The sequence below is a fragment of the Carassius gibelio genome, chromosome A11, assembly GCF_023724105.1.
Source record: "Carassius gibelio isolate Cgi1373 ecotype wild population from Czech Republic chromosome A11, carGib1.2-hapl.c, whole genome shotgun sequence".
NCBI classification, from domain to species: Eukaryota; Metazoa; Chordata; class Actinopteri; order Cypriniformes; family Cyprinidae; genus Carassius; species Carassius gibelio.
In genome coordinates, this window is record NC_068381.1 from 21,671,804 (window position 1) to 21,694,742 (window position 22,939).

The window sequence follows — 22,939 nt, forward strand, 5'->3', positions numbered from 1 at the left end:
ATATAATGTAATTTAGTGACGGCAAGTGATGCGCGCTGCAGGTACATGCACAGTCAGACAAAACGATGTGTTATCAATGGCGCGAGTGCATGTACAGTCGAGGGAAACATGTTCGGCAGTTAAAGATAGTGCTGTCGCGATAACCGCAATATTGTAATACCGTGCTATTGACAAGCAAACCGCAGAGGAAAGATAGCAACCGCACAAACCACGGCAACCACAGTGTTCAGTTTTTTTTATTTTTTTATTTATGAGGCTATGGCAGTCTTGTTTTTTCAATTTGTCACTGTGCATTCAATGTTAAATACATGAATGATACAATATGGTTACGACTGTCTCTTTCTCGCAAGCCGTTGTAGCTTTATGGTGCTTCGTTTGTTTTGAACAGGATATGGGAAGCGCTCGATCTCATCCCAAAACCTAATGTCACGTCGCCAGTTTAGGAACATTTCGGCTTTCAACCCAATGAAAAGTGCTAGCCAGCAAATGTAGATGAGCCAATATGCAAAATTTGCTGCAAAAAGGTTCCTGTGACGCAGCAATACATCTAATTTGAGGTCATCGGGACATTCTAAAACGCTTAACGTGAAAAATGCTTAACGTGGTTTAATGTACTAATACAGTGATAATAACAGACCAAACTCACTAAACATCATATTAATAAAAGTATACTATCTACAAAAAATCAGATGATCCATGAATATGAATTCAACGCGTTTAATAACACGTTAAGCCTTTTCCTCCAATAGAAAACCATCATAAGGCTTAACGTGTTATTAAACGACTTGCATTCATATTCAGGGCTCATCTGTTTTTTGTTTTTTTTTGTACATAGTATACTTTATTAGTATATTGTTTAGTGAATTTGGTTTTTAAAAATCACTGTCTTAGTACATTAAGCCACATTAAGCATTTTCTTATAACAGTTTTCTATGGGAGAAAAAGGCTTAACGTTATTAAACGAGTTGCATTCATATTCAGGGCTCATCTGATTTTTTTTTTTTTATATATAGTATACTTTATTATGATTTTTAGTGAGTTTGGTCTGTTAATATCACTGTGTTAGTACATTAAGCCATGTGAAGCGTTTTTCACGGTAAGCATTTTAGAGTGTCACCTGTCATCCAGCGCAGCTGCCCCCTCAAGCATCAGGTCACGGAGCAACATCAAAAAGAACAGCTACAGTTAAGAGTAGCTGAAGCCTTTGCGAAATCTGTAAAATATAGCCGTGAAAGTAACAGGCATACCTGCTGAAGTCACGGACAACCTCCGCGTCAGTGCCCATACCCAAGAGAGAGTGAGCAGATAACGAGGATTGCATCGACTCCTACGCGAATCCAGTGTCCTCGTGGGCCAGTGGTGGCACGATAATGAGTCTAGATTTCCGCTGATGTCCGAAGTCGTGCGCAAATACATGTGTAATACATTAGAACTCTTTGATTTCTTTAAATATATATATATATATATATATATATATATATATATATATATATATATATATATATATATTGGAAAATGCATGTTCTTGTTGCTGTTTGGCATTTAACAATAAACAAAAATGTTTTAAAACGTGTCTCTCTGTCAGTTAAAATAGGAACAATATATGCTACATAATGCAATGATAGAGCTTTGTATGCAGCAAAATCAGGATAAATTAGGTATGTAAAAAAAAAAAATTGCGTTAATACCGCATATTGCGCTATTGAGCCACCCATAAGAACCGCAGGGGAAAATTATTAACCGTGACATCCTTATTTAAAGACAGTGCGGCGCGTCTGTGGAGTGCACGTCATTAGAATCAATGTGCTCAGTAATTAAAGAAGCAGGGCGGCGTTTCTGTTATCTGGTTTGAGACATCCTTTAAGGGAAACGCAGAATCAACAGAACACTGGCGCAAGGCTGTTCACCGCACTCGGTCACGTGTTGCACCAGAACCGTTTTCAGAACCAAAACATAGAAATTGCCCACGGTTCCAGTTCTTTGAAAAAACACAGAACTGGTTCTGAATAAGAACCAATTCTTTGTTCCCAACCCTACTTGCCTTTCATTCATTATGATGCCCCATGAAATGGGTAAATATTGCTTGTTTTTACCAGTGGATATTTCTCTGAGCCAGCAGCGAAACGCATGCATGCAATTAAATTATTTTTTTCCCTCTTAATATATATATAAATATATATATATATATATATATATATATATATATATATATATATATATATATATGTAACATTAAATTGATTAAATTTGATGTTATCGACTGGTATTTTCTATGTCAACTAGCAGCAGCAGTTCCACACATTACTACTGCACACCACTACCACACGAAAAAAAAAAAGAGTTCTATGCTGCTTTGGTTTCAATATACTGATGCAAAAAATAAATAAATCATTAATAATAATAATAATAATAATAATAATAATGATAATAACCCACCTTCAAATAAATAAATAAGTAAATAAATACAGACATACATATTCCAAAACCTATTTAACTTCTGAAGACACATAATAGCTTTGGGTGAGAGTAAATGTAATGCCTCATTTACAACTAGTACTAAGATGCAATTAGTGGTCACAAGTGGTCAGCACTAAATAACCACTAAAACAAGGTCCCAAACAGATTGTGATCATGATCAGCTTACAGAAACCTCATACAGAGGAAGTCAAAAACCACACTGAATATTCAATGAAACACTATCTAGGACCCTGCAGTTTCAAATATGCAGAAAACACAGAATTACAAAATCCAATCATTAAAATTGAATTTATAAAGCTGTTTTCAGGACAGGGTTTCCCTTTTCACTATATGAGGACATGAACTTCATCTCCAGAGCTGCTCTGAGAGTCACTTCACCAGCATTTCATCATTTCATTTGAGAAAACTATTGTCAGATATACACAGAAACACAAAGATCTTCAAATATATGCTCTGTCCTGCCATCTCAGGTCACTGAACGAGTGACGGCTTGACACACTGAAAACACAAGCACTTAACCACCCCACGCTCGCAAAACCAATGCACACACACACACAGAAACACTAGTTGTATAACTCTCTTATCTGCATGTGCTTTTAAATGTTTCATTCACGCGCTGATCTGACCTGTACTTTTTCTGAGCGCTGCAGTTCTGTCAGTAGTACGCTTACAGTAGTCTATACTGTTGATGTTAAGAAAAGAGCTGCTTTTATCCTCCATGTAAATCAGTCATTTTACACATGATAAAAGCATGCACTTGATTTGATAAAAAAAAAAAAAACTTACGAATACGACAGCAGCCCTGAGCCCAGTCTAATAATAATTTGTCTATATTAAAAAAGTATTGCTCTTAACAGACCTGTGTGTTTTGTATCACTAGAGCAGTATGTGTTCTCGGAGCACATAAGCCCTGTTCACGTGAGGCGCAGCTTCCTGCTCGCGCTGTTCTTTAGGCTAGTTTATTAAAACTGGATTAATTCTGAATGAGTTGCGTGTCCATAATGCACCAAAATGCAACACTGAACTCCCTTGTGTCCACAGAAACACACCTGCCACGCGGGAAGTTGATTGGATGGACAGTTCTTGACCTAATATAAATGCAAACAGACACACAGATTCCTGCCTTTATTAGAGAGAAGAGTATGTTCAGCCCCTCCCTTCAGCTTTGAATATTCGGTTTGATTACTACCGAAGCTTCGAAGCTCAAAAAATGGTATTCAGACCAGCCCTAGTTTTTACCGTGTTGTGCATTATAACCAATCACACACACAATTCCGTTGAGTTTATAAATGCAATGGCCAATCAGAAGCTTTGAGTCATCGCTGAAACACCAGAGCTTTACAGTTCAGTGCACACGCTCGCTGACTGAATTCTGCTCTCTCAACAAAGTGCAGATGTACATCAGATGTAAGTATGAGAGATTTATTCATCATAAAGCATAGATAGTTTCACTTATTATAACAGGAGTGTGTTTAATTGCATATACTCACAGAAGCCAGTGATTTTTTGCTCCTTTTCTATAGTTGCTGTTTGAATAACTGAGAAAATGTAAGCATATTTTACAATGTTTTTTTATTAAATTGTTATCATGTTAAGTACAAACTAGATGAGTAAATAACATGATAATATTGTCTATCTACGATCTCACAGGTTGACGAAGGGATGAAATTACTATGCAGCACATCGCCCGACACTATTGTGTACTACGATTGCTGCACTTTGATGAATCACTTACACTTTTGTAAGTCCCTTCAGATAAAAAACAAAAAACAATGTCAATAAAGGCAAAATGCTCTTGTTTTAAACATCTCTATTCAATATAAAAAGAGAGAGAAAGAGCTATTACTACCTTTGTTAAAATAAATAAATAAATAAATGAATAAAGGTCAGTAAATGTAGATTTAAGTAAATCTGGATTTTCTGGAAAATAAGACATCAGTGCAAATTGACGCAGGTTAAGAAAGAAATAGTTTAAGGCCTGCTAGTTTAAGGATCCTCTAGCACAAATCAGAGTCTTTATTCGTGTTAATTGTGGGCCCTTCTGCTTCTGTAAGCCAATCTTGCTTGCGCTTTAAACATTTCTAAAGAACAGCATTTGGAGTGGACTGATCTCTGTCTGTTGATTCATTCAAAGAAAAATACTCTGAATCTTCAAACTGATGAATACTTAAAGCAGTTTCAGAGCGGTTTGAATCCATTATTTAACCAACTCACACCAAAGCGTCTCCAGCATCCACAATGACTCTCGGAGATCAAAGGTGTCAAAAAACTGAGAACAATGAAAAAATACTACAAAAATTAGACACGGGAATGGCTTCAAAGAGCTTTTAGCTTTGCCTTGCCAAAAGTTAGTGCACAAAGATCAGAGAAAACCATACTCATATGAATTACAGGGTTTCCACATGTTTCATCAGGTGAAACGTATGACCTTTAAAGGGTCTCGTAAACAAATAACGATTGACTAATTTCTGAGAGAGTTATATGTAATGATTCACTCAACTCACTATTCGATTCGATTCACGATACTGATTTCACGAATCCATTTTAGACAAATGAAGACAGATTGAAGTTCTTTTATTATTGCTCAGACAAAATGGTGCCCATTTCTTTGTGAAACAGACATATGTCTAAATTGAACTAAATTGAAAATTGAAAATAATAAGACAAAAAAAACCCTCTTCATATAAACAAAGGCTCTGTGCTCTTTCTATTCATAATTAGAGGCAACCACTGCAGTTGAATAGCAATCCAAACTAAGATGCTGAATACATGCAGCATGGGCAGTTTTTTAAAGGGGTCATATGATGTTGCTAAAAAGAACAGTATTTTTTGTATTTGGTGTAATGAAATGTGTTTATGTGGTTTAAGGTTAAAAAAAAACATTATTTTCCACATATTGTGCATCATTGTTTCTAAAAAAAAAAACTTCTCAATCAGATAAAAAAAAAAAAAATCCAGCACATGCTCGCAATGCTCTAATTACTAGAGCCCTTTAATAATAAGATATCTCTGTATATGTTAATTCACTGCTAGCTGGTCAGTGGGGGATATTAGAGTGGAGCAGAGCTAGCATAGAAGCAGAGCTTTAGCATCTGAAATCTGATCAGAGACGGATTGGAAATACCTGGATGAAAACAATTTTAAGTGCTGTTGCAGAGTGAGGAACAGAACTAAAGGTTGTGTGTGTGTGTGTGTGACATTACACAAAAGCATTTTCTAAAACACCCAATAAGATAATATAATGGGAGATGTTACTGCATTACTGATGTCAATACTTCACACTATACTATACTACAATACTAACACTACTAAGAAAGCATAACGGTCACCTTGACAACCTGTAAGGTTTGTGCATTAAGAAGTATAAGTGTCTTTAAAAATGAATGTCTTAAATTTTTTAATAACTGCAATACGCAGCCCGCGCTCTGGGAAATGCTGCTTTCCTGTTACAGTACTGCACATACCACTGTCCTCTGAAACTTGATGTTTGTCTGATGTTCTCCTAAAGTAAGCTTACTCTGATTGCTAAGGTTAACGACAAACCATAACAATTAGCACTGTTTTCAAAACCAAAAGTTGAGGTTAGTGATTTACTTCACCAGATAAGTTAACTGCACCTGCATCTGCAAGATTCATCAGTGCACAGGATCACTGAAACGCAATAATCATTGCCTCTGAATCTGTTGTTATTAATGCCATGTGAAAAGGGACAAATATGTAATCGAATGAATAAATAATAGACAGAAGACAAACAAAAAATTTACAAAATATTTTTAGGAGCAGATTTCTTAAGTGCTTTGTTCTTTTTTTCTTACATTAGTCTAAAGTCAAGAATATTTTGTATTCCCCACAACATTGTCTTTTTTCTTACAACTGAATTCCTGAAAAGATTATCTGGGGAAGTCATGGCCTAGTGGTTAGAGAGTTTGACTACTAACCCTAGGGTTGTGGGTTTGAATCTCGGGCCGGTAATAACACGACTTAGGTTCCCTTCTAACCCCCATCTGCTCCGCAGCATAAATGGCTGCCCACTGCTCCGGGTGTGTGTTCACGGTGTGTGTGTGTTCACTGCTCTGTGTGTGTGCACTTTGGATGGGTTAAATGCAGAGCATGAATTCTGAGTATGGGTCACCATACTTGGCTGAATGTCACGTCACTCTCTCACTCTTAAAATTTCACCCAAAAATGAAATTTCTGTCATCATTCATTTGAAGAATGTGTGTAACCACAAAGTTGATGGCTTCTGCTGACTTCCACAGTATAGATCTGTCAATACGATCTTACAGGTTAGGAATGACATAAGGGTGAGTAAATGACAATTTTCATTTTTGGGTGAACAGTCAATTTAAAGCCAGGATAAGCTATAAAACCGGTCTTAAATCACCAGTGGTAAGATATTTAATGAATGTATTGGCTTATTTTAGATATAATATAAAATCTTCGCAGCATTCAAGGTCTGCCAAGCCAGTGGCAACTGAAACTGTATGTATGCTTATTACGATTATTATGACAATCTGCAGGCAGTGCAAAAAGAGGACTTTTGAACTATTTTTTCACTGAATTGCTCTGTGAGTCTTCAGCAAGAATCACCATACATTTGCAGGGAGGGGGAGGTTCTAATGCTATGTGATTTATTCATGCTTTGTGAGTTATTTACATTGTTAAAGAGTTGGATTCTCATGCTAAACATGGCCAAAAGTAAAAAAAAAAAAAAAGTTAGACCGATGACGGAGTATATCTGTGGCAAACACACTCCTTCCAGGTTTGTATAAGTTTAGTAAGGGCTTTTTTTTCTTTTTTTTACCAAGGCCCTGTATGATGTCATGAAGGGAGGATTTCCTTGTATGGGCACTTCTCCCAGAAGAGCGTGCACACTAGAGGCTGACATTTTTTCGGGTCATGGGAATCCCATGTGATTGGGAACAAATCTGACCTGTGCATTTTCTGAGCGCTGCATTGACCCGACCAGAGTATGTGAGGAGCAGATTTTTTAAAAGTCAGAGTGTCGTGATTCTCACTCACTCCAAGCACGCTTCATCACGAGTACAATTGGATCTCTCCGATCAGAAGTTTATAATGACACACTGTCAAAAATGAATCATGGGTCTTGTAATTTTCATCAAAAAAATTAAGGTGATAATTAAAAATAATGTGTGAATTTCATTAAAGAAATTGTGATTCAGTGTTGTATAGAAAATAATGAGGACTTTTTACTAATAAAACCAAGACATGCGTTTTCCTCATTTTGTTTTAGGAGACTTAATCAGTTTTGGTGCTTGAATTTGGGAACTGATTAAACTAAAATAATTAAAGAAAGAAGGCTGCCTATTTAATTTAAGTGAATTAGCTCAATTTTGCAGTTTTATTTTAGAGGTGATTGTTAGTTCCCAGCATGCTTTGCATATGGCTGGATATGGAGAGTAAATTTTGAAATTAAATGCTACTTTATGTTTTTGAGTGAAGGGATCTATTAATGTTTAATGTTCAGTTACATTTGACATTTGTAAGAGTTTCTGTAACATCGAAGTTTCCATTGCACCGTGGAATATATATATCGCCAAGCCCTACTGGCGACTAAACAAAAAAAAAATACATATTTTCAATTGCCAAGGTGTCCGTAGAGGGTTGAAAAGTCTTTAATATTAAAAGTAAAGATCAACACAAAACTTGGGCAATAACAAGCCCAGACAACAGCCAACAGGGCTGGAAAACAAGAGACCTTTGATAGGGAAAAAACTAGAAAAAGAAGAAAACTAGAAAAAGAAACTTACAGAAAAGAAAAAAAACTTACAGAAAAAAAACCTAACAAAACACTTGTCTTGACCGAGCGCCAACCTCCCGCTCTCTCTCGTGAGGCCAATAAGGAAGTGACTAAAACTGCAATTCATCGACTGACCGCAGAAGAGAGTCAGTCCCATAGACTCCCCATTTTAAAATGCCCAACTTTACAGCAGAAGAAAACATGTTTACAGCCTGGTGCAAAGAATGATTTTGGTCTAATACATTTTGCCCTTCATGACAACTGTGAGGGGGTGAATTTTTTTATAACTCATCCGTTTAAATTATATTAAGACTTAAAGTTCTGCATAATTAAGGGCGTGGCCACTTGAGTGACAGGTGGATTGCCGCTGCTGACAGTGCAGTCAACTAGGAGGGCGTGGCTTCAGCAACCAGCTCCCGCCTTTTAGCCCATTTTTGATTGTCCGGGAGAGGCGCACGGAGACACGCTGCCAAGATGGCGACGGCTCGCTCTGCACACTTTAGGCTTCAAAAACACTCTTCAGGAGTCTACGGGTGACGTCACAGACACTACGTCCATGTTTTTATACAGTCTATGGTCTTGACTGACTAGGAGTAACAGGGAACACAAAACAAACCAGCACAGATCACAGAGGGAGAATAAATAGGGAACCAAACCAGGCAGGAAATGAGGAAGGACAGGTGGGCCCAATTAACTGATAATCAGGTAACTAGATGGGTGGGGGTTAGGACAAAAGACAGAAAGTGCACATGGCACAAAAAAACAAGAAGTCATGTGCTCAAACAAAAGACAACATGACATGGCCAATAATAAAAAAACATGGCTTTACTAGCCATGTGCAGCACAACACAAGAAAAAAGCAGGGCACAAGACAAGAGTGCATGGTAAGGGAATTAATGCTCAACCAGTGAACTTACCACCGAAAGCAAAAAAGAGCATGAATGTTTGAACCCCAGCACCTGAACAAAAACTAAGCTAGGCAGAACAGGGGTCTGTACCATGATGGTCAATGAATGGTACAGTCCAAACCTCTCCGATCCAGCTTTGTTGGTACCATGATGCTGATCATCAACTTTCTTTGTCAACTCAGGCTTTGATCCTGAGTTTGTGGAGCGCGTGCACATGAATGTGTGACATCACTGGCGAACAGCCAATCATGAGCATTGCAACACAAAGCAAGTTGGATTTACTTCTACGAGAGACCCAGTGAGATTCAAAACGAAAGGTTAAAGGTTTTGCTAAAGGTTAAGAAATTGAAGAATATGACAAATTAAACGTCATATGAAACATGAAGGAGGACAAATAAAATAAATAATCTTGCTCTATCAGTGCAATCACAAATTAAACTTGTTAAGTTAGTTTATACATTTAAAAATATATAGCAATAGAGTCTCGAATGTGTAAGGTCACATGTATTCATTTTTAAAATAGTGGAGTGTAAGTTACTATGGCAATGAATGCCTCTAAAAGCCAAGCCACTTACATGGTACCTAAAACCCAGGATTGGTGCAAACTAACCTGAAACTTACCAGGCCAGCAAGCTAATCTAGCTTCATGGTAAAGGCCCCAGCTGGGATCCAAACACCATGCCCTGTACAGACAACAAACGGGACAATACAACATAACAAGACATGGCTAGAGCACACTCAAAGTCACACACACACACACACACACACACACACACAACAAGATCATGTGCGGGTGTCAGGACTCTGCCATAAAATCAAGAATAAACAAGACTGAAGTGGAATGACCCAGACATTAGTAGCCTTATATAGTAGTCTATAGAAAAATAATTTTTCCCTATTATACAGATGAAGTTTAAAGCATTATCCAACTCTTTATTACAACATTCAGTGTTATGGAAAAGAAACATAATGACATATATTCACAAATTTATAGTCTATAGTAAACGACAAGCTACAATGCATAACATAACTGTAAGATTTAAAAAAAACTGTAAGGAGGGTTGGGAATTATTAACCAATTTCTGCATTTAATATGGCCGTAGCCACATTACGTAACAAGGATGAACGACTCAAACCCGAGGACTCAAATGGTGAGCTAATCATTTCTGTTGACTGAGCATCGCGATGTTGCACATGTGCAGTCAACACAAAGTGAAAGATTCACTCCACGAACAACACAACACCACCTCATGATGTAACTGAAGCAAGTACTTGATTTATTTTACATTTAATATCATTTGTAACATTATCTTATCCTATCTCAACACATCTCATCTCTTCTGTTACTGTGGCTTCAGCAGAGCTCTCATTTTCAAAACTGAAGAAAATAAAAAATTATTTGCAAATTATTTGCAGAATACCATGGCGCAAAACGGACTAAATGAAACTAACCATACTTTATATTGTATAGACAGAATCTTAAAATAAATACCAAGGAAACTGTGGATGAATTCGGCAAAAAAAAAGGCTCGGAAAATGCAAAGAAAATGAGTGAGTAGTTTTAATATCTATAAAAGATATTAGAGATAATATATTTAATATCTATAATATAAAACCAACGGATGACATCAATCAAACTCAAGAACATGATATAAGTATGAGTTTGTGGATTTGTGAAAAAACGTCTCAGGTTACGAATGTAACCATGGTTCCTTAAGTAGGGAACGAGACACTGCGTCCTCTAGGGGTCGCTATGGGGCAACACCTCATCGTGACCCGTGTCTGAAGCATACTTTGAAAAAACACCAATGAGTTGGCCGGCGACAGCCTCTGACGTCACTACCAGCGCGACTATAAAAAGGCACCGGGAGAACACATCATTCATTTCTTCGTCTGAAGCTTGCGTCCGAAGCATGGCAGGGAGCTAGAGGATGCAGTGTCTCGTTCCCTACTCAGGGAACCATGGTTACATTCATAACCTGAGACGTTCCCTTTCAAAGGAACTTCAAACTGCGTCCTCTAGGGGGCGCAATGGGGAACAGTACACCCACGCCACCATGCTGAGGGGAGTGCAGGCCAGAATCATGGCAAACACTAAGTACCAACTCTACCATTTCCATGGGAATTGCCCCTGGGACGTTTAGACGGCTGTCTGTGACAGTACCCCTTACGGCCAAAGGCCTAAGCTACATACCCAACTTAATTGTTAGGGCCTCGGCCCGGGGTACAGCTGAAGGCTTGGATTTCAGGAAAGATTCGCAGAAAGAAATCTCTTTCTACAGGGGGCATCCTCTAATAGCTGCTTTTGCGCATCGCCTCGATGTCGGCATAACTCTTATGCCAAAACCAATGGATGCGAGAAGACAACGGCCTCTTTCATTTCTTTTCAATCTCTGTATGGAGATCATGCAGAAATGGAAGGCTCACCTAAACTGGAGGGCTATGGTCAGAAAGATAACGCTCATTGAGGCGGCCTCACAGCGTCACCTTGTTAGCGCACTTTCATGGCAAGTCCAACTTTGCCGTGGTGCGATCCATAACCTCCAACAACTCTACATACACAGGGCAGGAGGATTAAGAAGGCTCAGCCTCAGCTTCTTCACCATCCTCAAATATCTCCTGCTTTTCCTGGGTAAAATCCCAGCAGAGCACTAACCTCAGTATCAGAAAGTGTTAAAGATGACATTATCCTCCCAAGGCTCTCTCTCTCGTCCGCCGCTGACAAGCATGAACGGAAAAGTCTCTCTCTAAACCACTCAGACAGATCCACCTGTAATTCTCACGAGCTCATTCGTGCCTCAGAAGCGGTGGGTCATAACCCCTCAGGAAGCAGATGGCTGCCTTTTTTCCTTTTTTTTCCTCGGAAAGAGAGACGAACGAGATGCACGCTTCAAACAGAACAGTCAGTGAAGACGAAGAAGTGAATGACGTGTTCTCCCGGTGCTTGTTTATAGTTCTCAATAGCGACCCCTAAAGGACGTAGTTTGAAACCGTACAGTACATATTTAATTTTTACATTTCATATTTTAAAAGTATATAGACAGGAGAATCTTTAACATTTTCCCAAAAATAATTTCTTCCTGCAATGTACTCGCATGCAGTGAATTGTATAAACATACAGATATGGCTAAACCATTACAAATTGTTGCTCAGGAAGCAGTTATTCAATTTACAGCAGCAACATTTCTTACAATTCATTCTATACATCTTGCAAAAACGTATATACATATTGGAAAACAAACATGTGTGCTGCCTGCGTTGAAGAGCTCATTAGCACAGCAAGAGAGCCATCAGAATTAGGATTTCTTGGAAATGTAGTTTTGAGTAACATCAGTTTATTAAAGGCAAAGTTGTAACTCAAAACCCTTCGCCATATGATTCTATAATAGCCTACCACTTACAAAGAGCCTCTTTTGGTCCCTTGGCTGGTGTTTATTTTGCATTCTCTCCTTTGTTTACTCGTATGGCTCAGGTACAGGAACGAGAGGTCAGGTCAGAAAGAGGAGATATGTCTGGAATTCTCCACATGTGCACTTAACCTGCGTGTGAACTCCAGGCTATGGCAAAAAAAGTGTTTCAGCCAGTCATGGGAGTAAGACTCTCATCACTAACATTACAGTTCACTTCGGCCATAGTATTGTAAAATGTTCTCTTCTTTAGAAACACAGCTATGGTAAGAAAGTGTTTGAGATATGTTGTCTTCACTGCTTACCAGTTTAAATGTATCTGAATATGGAAATGCTTGTCTTGTCTGTGCATTTAATTCAGAAAATATCTTTAAAGTTGTTATGGTGCAGAAGTAGCCCTAATAAATTAGCCCATTTGTTTTATTCTGAAATCTGAGAGAAATTATTTTCACAGCAAATGGATTACATTGTTATTCTATTATTATATGCAGCCAAACAAATGTTTGGTTCTTGAGCTATTTGATTGTGTTTCGATAAAAATTCATACATAAGAATTTTAGAATGAATAAGTTAAACTCAATGTAAAAATGTATCTTCTTGATATTTAACAGCAACAGCAACACTTCGTCTGTAGAGAGTACAAGACATTTTCTGATGCATTTTAAAACAATATATAAAATGATAATAACCATATTAAATTAAATCACTGTTAAAGCTTGAACCAAAATAATAATAATAACAAGAATTATCTGTCTGGAATTTTAATCCATATGAACATAAATCCAAATTTAACTTGATATAGATAACCTAATGCAGAGAGTACAATTGCTGATTTAATTAGGACATAATACAATATATTATGTAATGTTTTACCCCTCCTCTTTTGTAAAATTATGGAAATGCAATGAAGGATTTTCTGGTTAACTAGGAACAACACACTCTATCACTCTCTACATTCAAAGGTTCATAACAGACCAGAAACATTTTGGGAACGGAAGATGTAGTTCACAGCATTCAGCCATTAGTACATGGAATCAATGCATTGTACTGTATAATATAAAAGATAAATGTGAAATAGCACTTCCTGGCATGTGGCATGAGGACTGTTTCCAGGACTGTTTTTGATGAGCTGCTAGAGAAGGTGGGATTTCATAAGACAAACGGCTGGCAATTTGTTTGCAGTGAATAGCCCTGATTCAAAATACAGTGCTTAAAGGGGAGGTTGACTGTTTTTTTTTCTAGGCTTGAATGTGTTCATGGGGTGCAGTCCAATATCTGTTCATGCTTCGTTTTTTTTTTAAATGCATTGTTCATATAATTTACCTTTATTCCACACCAATCTGTACCTTCTCTAATAGACGCCTCGATTATTTCCTGTTATTATGAAGCCCCTCCCACAGAAATACGTGATGGGCTGAGATTGGTCAGCTGGCTCAGTGTGTTGTGATTGGCTAAACCACCTTCTGCCCCTCTCAAGCTCAGTATGTGCTCCAGTTGTATTGTAAACAATGATGTCCTCTATATTGCTTATTAATTTGAGCCTGATTGAGATGCAGAGAATATTAATGAAGAGGACCACGCAGAACCTGTGCAAGCACGATTCTTAATGGTAAGTTTGTTTGTTGATTCGAATAATCGAATATTCTGGTCCAGCCCTGCTCTGGACTGGGTTTTAAAGGGGGGGTGAAATGCTATTTCATGCATACTGAGTTTTTTACACTGTTAAAGAGTTGGATTCCCATGCTAAACATGGACAAAGTTTCAAAAATTAAGTTGTACGTTTGAAGGAGTATTTCTGTTCCAAAATATTCCTTCCGATTTGTCACAAGTTTCGAAAAGTTTTTTTCGAGTATGGCTCTGTGTGACGTTAGATGGAGCGGAATTTCCTTATATGTGTCCTAAGGCACTTCTGCCGGAAGAGCGCGCGCTCCCGTATAGCAGAGCACTGAGAGCACAACAGACTTCACTGATCAGAGCGAGAGCGTCGCAAAATGTCACAAAAGGAGTGTGTTTTTGGTTGCCAGGGCAAGACAACCCTGCACAGATTACCAAAAGAGAAACAGCATTAAGGGACCAGTGGATGGAGTTTATTTTTACAGAGCATCAACGGAGTTGTGCAAGTGTTTGTGTTTGTTCCCTGCATTTCTAAAATGCTTGTTTTACAAACAAAGCCCAGTTTGACGACGGATTTGCGTATCGTTTATTTCTTAAGGATGATGCAATCCCAATGAAAAAGGGTCACGATCGTGTGTTGGAACCATAGGCGATGAGTAAAACTGCTTCAAATATCTCTGCCTCCTTGTTAGTGCGTCCGCCTCCCATGCCGGAGACTCGGGTTCGAGCCCCGCTCGGAGCGAGTCGTTGCTGCTCTCGTCTCGTTCAGTTTCAGCCTTCACAGCTGTCACAGCTTCCAAACGCTCTCAACACAAAAGCTTACTCGCGCTAGTGATTCTTTAGCTCCGCCCACACGTCACGCCTCCAGTCGGTCGTGTTTTTCCGGGAAAAATCGGTACAGACTATCTTTCTCTTATGAATATAATAAAACTAAATACTTTTTGGAGTTATGAAGGATGCAGTACTACTCTATAGGTACTCAAGATTAACAGGATATTGAGTGAAAACAAGCATTTCACCCCCCCTTTAATTAAGGCGATCTCAATATTTGGCTGCACTGAGCGTTCCTTCTACTCTGATGAGTTCCTCAGTCCCTGCCGCTGAAGAACAGCCCCTCAGCATGGAGCTGCTACCAGCACACTTTACTTTTGGGATGGTACTCTGCAGATGATGAGCAGAGCTAGTTTCTGACAAACATGATGCTTAGAATTGAGGTTCATCAGACCAGATAATCTTGTTTCTCAGAGTCTGAGGGTCCTTTAGGTATTTTTTGTGTAAATTCCAAGTATGTTTTCAAGTATTTTAACTGAAGAGAGGATTGAGTTTGGCCACACCACCATAAAGACTGGATCGGGGGAGTGTTGGAGTGGTGTTTGTCCTTCTGTAGATTTCTCCCATCTGCGCATATGATCATGGAGCTCAACCTGAGTGACCATCAGCTTCTTGGTCACCATTCAAACCAAATCCCGTCTCCATCAATTGGTCAGTTTGGCCAGCAGGCAAGCTCTAGGAAGAGTCCTGGTTGTTTCAAACTTCTTTCATTAAGGGTAACAGATTTTTTTATCTGAACTCTTCCACAGATGTGTGGCTTGACACAAACCTGTTTCTGAGCTCTACAGGCAGTTTTTTTGACCACAGTTTTTGCTCCGATATGCAATATGCAAGATGTTTGTGCCATTCCAAATCATACCCATTCAGGGGTGCGTTTCCCAAAAGCATAGTTGCTAACCTATTAGCCACTTAGTTGGTTGGCAATGGGAAATTGGCTAACTTAGTTAGCAACTATGCTTTTGGGAAATGCACCCCTGGTTGACTTCTCTTGAAATGTAGTAACATTTACAAGCAAAATGAATGCTCCTGAGCTTAATTTCAACGGTCCATGAATACTTATGCAATGGAATAATTTTAGTTCTCTATTTTTAATAAATTTGCAAAAAAAAAATTGCTTTACAATTACGGTGTATGGAGTGTAGATTGTTGTGAAAATGTTTTTATTTAAAGCAGTTTAACATAAGGCAGAAACAAAACAAAATGTGAAAAAAATGAAGGGATATGAATACATTCGCAAGGTACTGTAAGTGCAGAAGTGTAAACAAAAAAAGAATGAAAGAGTAAATTAATTAATCAATGAAATGAATGAATAAAGAGAAAAATATAACCAAACACTTTCTGGTCCCCACTGACTTCTATAACACCCCCCCCCCCCCCCCTCCCCATGCTATGTGTTCGTTCAACAGAAAAAAGAAACTATCCCTTTAATGCATTTCTCAGATAAAGCAAGCAGATATTCATTTCACTTTCAGTTTTCAATTACCATGTAAAGCGAAAGTGCTCTCAAAAAAAAAAAAAAAAAAAAAAAAAAAAAAAATCGCCATTCAAACTAACCCACAAAAATAAACCCTGAAAGGAACTTGAGTGGCACATTTGAATGTTTTTTGCAAATTTGCATTTTTTATATATAATCAATGTACTGACATGAATAATTGAAATGTATAATACATGGAAATGTATAAGTGCAAAGCACTATCAGTTTGATGATTCGTCTGTGCCAGTGTTCTTTCTGACTGTCGGCATCACTGTGATGCACTGCGTCATGAGCCGTGTATCTATCAGCAGAGATGTCAAACATTCCAGTCACTTGACTCTTGCACAACTATCATCAACAGCCTTCAGAAGTCTAACCATTATGCTTGCGTTCTTTAAACTCCTGTAGTTCCTTCAGTTCTACTGGTTGAAGAACCACATTCCAACACCAAAGTCATGGGTTTCATTCACAAACACTTGGACTGATAAAAATGTACAACATGAATGCTATACAAATTTGGATTAAAGTATCTACCAAATATAATGCAACTTTATATTTTTTGCATTTCATTTTTAAATATGAAATATATTAACAACAAACATACATTGTCAAGCCTTATTCTCTCCACCTATATAATATATACACAAATACATACAGGCGGCATTATATATAACTGTTGGTCTTTTATACGTTCAAAATCATGATAAACCAATAAACTAACTAACTACTGGTAACTATGGGAAATGTATGAAGGAGAGCACTGATCTGTAATCATCTTTTGAATGTGTGTGACATTTAGTCTACAGTGTCGCATTTGATAAGTTCTTGGAAACAATGGAACATTCACATCCTGAATTATGTAACTGTTTAACCCCATCTACCGCGCGACGCGACAGGAACGCTCACATTATAAACAGCTCAGCTGGCAACACTGCACGCGCTTCGTTTGTAAACGTTGCGTCGCGCGCTGGTTCCGCTGACAGCGTTCTAGGGCTGTCGCGTCGCGTTGTTCGTCGAAGTTACTGCTTTGGTCATTTAACAAACATGGGCGGTCACGAGAGGCGAAAGCATTGTCCACACAGCCTTATAAGTTCGCTGAACTGAAACTCTTTTCCATGTTATTACTCCACAACGCGACAGTCAAAGCGTCACGGTGGGTTTATCAAGGGGTGGGGCGTTGTATTTTCCCACCGCTGAAAACTTTCGCGGAAACATAAAAACACCCGCATCCCTACTTTGCTGCTATACAGAATTCCGTTTCTAGTCACATCTGAACAGTTCATCAATAATATCAGTGTCTTCAATTTCCCCCCAAACCTTTTTCCCCTGTGGGAAAGTACATTTTCCATAATTTCCTCGCCTAACAAAGTTCTCCTCTTCCGAGGGTAGCTGAAACTTCGCTTGTAAACCCGTGGAAATCGATTTGTGTAATAATGTGAGTGCGTGTGAACGATTACAGCTACTCGACGAAATGTAGCTATTATTACCAGAAACTAATGAAAGCCGCCATTCCCGAACAAACCAAGCCGATCCTGAGCCGTCTTTTAAACGCGCAGTATGCAGCTCTAGAGAAAATGATCCCGCAGAAAGCTGGAGTTGATTTGTCAAGGACACTGCAGCTCACATTTGCGCATAGAAAGCAACTGGTTTTGGAAAACAAGAGTCAAACACAAAGAAAAGCCCGTCTGCGTTACCTTTTTGCTGTTCCTGCTGTTGTATCCGCTGTAGGGGTTGATTCCCGTCCTTGGCGGTACGGAGAGCAGCATTTTTCTCAGCGCGGGGTCCGGAGCGGCGAGGCTGACGTCAGTCAGAGGAAGTTCAGGCGGGATCTTTTCTTTTTTTCTTTTTTTGTGAACATTTTAAAATCTACTAACTCAGGGAACAAAACAGCATTTCAAACATAACAGAATCTTATTAGAAGTAAATCTCTTTAATCTGTTTACTGTCATTCCTCTTGCTATTATGTATGTGATATTTACCTGTAATAATGTTTAACATCTTTTTCGAGAGACCATCCACATAAGCCAAAACCTGAAATGAATTCAATGAAGGAAGGTCAGTGCTAATGTGTAACCAGCTGCAAAGATTCTAAGACCCAAAGATCCGGAAATGCAATGTGACTGGGCAAGGAAAAAAAAAAAAAAAGATAAATATCACTTAATACTTTCAGGCTCATTCATACAAAATTCTCAAAACTCTACTTCAAAACAGACTCCTTTCCATAACATTTCAGTAGCAGGATAAACATTCTTTATGATTCTATAACGTATGTCCTTCAATTGTAGAGGCCATTTCAGATAATTACAGATTTTCAAATTCCAACTTGGAATAGTGCACTGAAATTAGAAAATATTTTCATACATTTAATACTTTGTTGTTACACTTTTATTACCAATGTAAATTTCAACCTTTTTTTTTCAGATGCATTTTAATGTAGCCTACTTTTGTGTTAGTTGTATTATGTTTGAATTGTTTTGTGTTTGTATTGGAGATAGGGTTGGCTTTACACACCATTCAATTCTGTTTTGATGGCTATTTATTTAATTTAAATTTACACAATTGCCATTTCTTCATATTTTTCTGGTCCCACTAGATCTCAGTGCTGCGTTTGACAATATCGATCATAACATACTACTAGAGAGACTGGAAAGCTCGGTCAGGCTTTCTGGGATGGTACTCAAATGGTTCAGGTCATACTTAGAAGGGAGAGGCTTTTATGTGAATATTTAGCAGAGCTGAAGTCTAAGTGGACGTCCATGACGTGTGAAGTCCCACAAGGCTCAATTGTTGCACCGCTCTTGTTTAGCCTGTATATGCTTCCCCTAAGTCAAATAATGAGAAAGAACCAAACTGCCTATCACAGCTATGCTGATGATACCCAGATTTACCTAGCCTTACCAAGTCATTTCATTTGGAAACAAAGATTAAGTTTTCAAGGTGAATGCATACCTTGACTCTAGGGAACAAACAACTAAACAAAGTCAGGAATCTTGGTGTGATTCTGGAGTCAGATCTTAGTTTCAGTAGTCATGTCAAAGCAGTAACTAAATAAGCATACTATCATCTAAAAAACATTGCAAGAATTAGATGTTTTGTTTCCAGTCAAGACTTTGAGAAACTTGAATGAGAACTGTGTAATGCTGATTGCACTATATTTTATGTATAATCATGTTCTAATCTTAACTGTTTAAAACTAATTTTAAACCTCTTTTAATCATTTTCAAAGTTTTTAAATTCCTTGTTTTATTGTTGATTATTATTATTATTATTTTATGTAAAGCACTTTGAATTACCATTGCAGCAGATTCTGGGGCTTGTGGCATTTTGGTTTTGTTAGATGTCAGTGCTGCATTCGATACCATCTGTCACACTATACTGCTGGACAGGTTACATAATTGGTCGTTCTGGTATAGCTTTAAAGTGATTTGAATCATATCTTTCAGAACAAACTCAATTTGTTTATTCTGGTACAAATAGATCTCAGACTGTTCCATTGCAGCAGGGCGTCCCTCAGGAGTCGGTATTGGGTCCTACTCTTTCCAGCACTTATATGTTGCCTCTTGGGCAGATTATTCAAAGCATGGTCTGGGATATCACTGCTATGCAGATGATACCCAGATTTATATTAGTACTCAACCTGATGTTACATCAGCACTTTTAGCTTTATCTGCTTGTTTACTGGAAATACAGATCTGGATGAAATAGACTTCCTACAGTTAAACTCTTCAAAAACTGAAGTTCTTCTGATTGGCACCTCAACCACTGTAAATAAATGTAATAATTTTAAACGTACATTGGATGAGTGCTAGATTCTCCCTTCTGTACAGGTGTGGAAATTGGTGTGATTTTTGATTCACAGCTGACTTTTATCACTCATTAATTTAATTTTTTACTAAAGTAGCTTTTATCATCTTCAGAAAATTGCACGTATAAGATCATTTCTCTCTATGCCTGATGCAGAAAGGCTTATTCACGCCTTTACAACATCAAGGCATAATTACCTATAAAGCAGTACATGGGCTGGGCCTGATTATATTTGTAAATTGGTCAAAAATTCCACACCATCTCGGTCTCTCCACTCTGCTGGTTCTCTTTCTCTGTACCAGCCTCATTGTAATCTCAAGACTGTGGGTGGAAGGTCTTTCTCTTGTATTGCTCCCAGGTTGTGGAATTCTCTGCCTTCTCTTATTAGACCCTATTCCATCTAAATTCCTAAAATAGGTGCTTCCAGAAGTCATAGATCCTCTTCTGACTATTATTAATTCCTCATTGTTATTAGGATATGTCCCCGAAACCTTCAAACTTGCTGTTATTAAGCCTCTCATTAAAAAAAAAAAAACACAATTTGACCCCAAAGAACTAGTTAATTATAGACCGATCTCGAATCTCCCTTTTCTGTCCAAAATACTAGAAAAGGTGGTACCCTCACAATTATATTCCTTCTTAGAGAAAAATGGTATCTGTGAGGATTTCCAGTCAGGATTTAGACCGTATCATAGTACTGAGACTGCTCTCCTTAGAGTTACAAATGATCTGCTTTTATCATGTGATCGTGGGTGTATCTCTCTATTAGTTTTATTGTATCTTAGTGCTGCATTTGACACTATTGACCACAACATTCTTTTGCATAGACTTGAACACTGTTTTGGCATTAACAGAAGTGCATTAGCATGGTTTAAAATGTACTTATATGACCGCCATCAATTTGTAGCAGTGAATGAAGGGGTATCATATTGATCACAAGTGCAGTATGGAGTATCTCAAGGCACAGTACTAGGGCCGCTACTCTTCAAGCTTTACATGTTACCCTTGGGAGATATCATTAGGAAACATGGTGTTAGCTTTCACTGTTATGCTGATTTCTCCAGTTTGAACAACCAAATTCAGCATAAAAAAATGGTTCATTTGATTTAATGAAATTTGCCTTGTTTTTCATCATTTTCCTTGGAGATTTTTCTTTAAAGTCACCATAAATCTAAATGGAAATCAATTTTTTTATTCAATACTGTAGTGTTTATTATAAATAATTTATCTGTGCACTTCATTATATTTTAGTAAAATCCATGTACCCTAGTAATCTTTAATCAGAAACGTTACCCTTTCCTTCCCTCTTAAAATTAGTCCTCTTTTCTATGGAGCCAAAAGAGTCTCAATAAAGATAAATGCACACACTACATTCACATATGCACACACAGGATTCATACATACACACACATGATTCATAAATACACACACAGGATACACAAATGTGCACAAAATTTACAAATGCACACACAAAATTTAAAAAGCACAGAAGATTCACAAATGCTTACAAAATTCAGAAATGCACACAAAATTCAGAAATACACACACAATTCAGAAATGCAAACAACATTTACAAATGCACTCGTGAGGAAAGTGAGTCGTTCGCTGCGAGAGGAAACTGACTCTCCGGCTGCGGAAAGTGGGTGTCCGGCTGCGCAAAGTGAGTCGCCTGCTGCGTGAGGTAAGTGAGTCGTTCGCTAAGGAAAGTGAGTCGTTCGCTGCGTGAGGAAAGTGAATCATTCGCTGAGGATAGTGAGTCTTTCGCTGATTGAGGAAAGTGAGTCGTTCGCTGATTGGCTTATAAGTAAACAATCCACCACGTGGGGTGCATTCTTGTGATTGGCTCAAACAAGGGAGATATCTGATTGGTTGCAGATCATTCCCTGTTTAAAAAAGGCATTTGTGTGTCGAGCCAAGTCAGAGGAGTCTCAAAATTCACACACAAATACAGTTAAGTTCACAGACCGCGAGCAGTTTGTAAATCAAGATATATGTGTGTGTGCATCAGAAATACATTTCTGAATCTTGTCCTGTGCATTTGTGAATCTTGAGTGCATTTGTAAATGTTGTTTGCATTTCTGAATTGTGTGTGCATTTCTTAATTTTGTGTGCATTTCTGATTTTTGTAAGCATTTGTGAACCTTTTGTGCTTTTTAAATTTTGTGTGTGCATTTGTGAATTTTGTGCGCATTTGTGTATCTTGTGTGTGTATTTATGAATTATGTGTGTGCATGTATGAATCCTATGTGTGCATATGTGAATGTAGTGTGTGGATTTATCTTTATTGATACTCTTTTGGCTCCATACTTTTCTTCTGGTCACAAGGTACGGCGCAAGGTGGAGCTAATGACTTGAGGGTAAACACTGAGTTAAACAACTTGGGAAAAACTGAAGCTGATGCTTCACTTTACAGAAATCAATGCATTGACCGGTGCTGACACCAGCCATGGGGGAGTAGTACACAACCCTTAAATTAGGATATTATCATAACTTTACTCTTGGCACATCACAAACTACTTTTTATGAATATGACTTAACCTGATGAAGGACACGCTCAGTCATTCAGGCAGTCTCTCTTTCTCTCTCTCTCTCGCATGTGCACTCTGTTTTAATGTTTTCATTTAGGTTTTTTACTATGTTTCATTTTTATGTTTTTCTAAGT

General features: G+C 38.0%; 1 protein-coding gene across 2 annotated transcripts in view; it reads right to left on the reverse strand.

The window, feature by feature from the left end:
- Window positions 1–18,547, reverse strand: part of LOC128022670 (RNA-binding motif, single-stranded-interacting protein 2) — a 55,632-nt gene extending 37,085 nt beyond the window's left edge. The window contains exons 1-2 of one of the 2 annotated variants that reach the window (XM_052610453.1): window positions 18,453–18,547; window positions 18,168–18,346 (exon numbers count right to left, since the gene is read on the reverse strand). In XM_052610453.1, the coding sequence (XP_052466413.1) occupies window positions 18,168–18,239 (72 nt within the window). In that variant the 5' untranslated portion in view covers window positions 18,240–18,346; window positions 18,453–18,547. Of the gene's footprint in view, window positions 1–18,167; window positions 18,378–18,452 lie in introns of those variants that run through there. The other variant, XR_008185968.1, reaches the window with a different exon arrangement.
- Window positions 18,548–22,939: the final 4,392 nt, after the last annotated feature.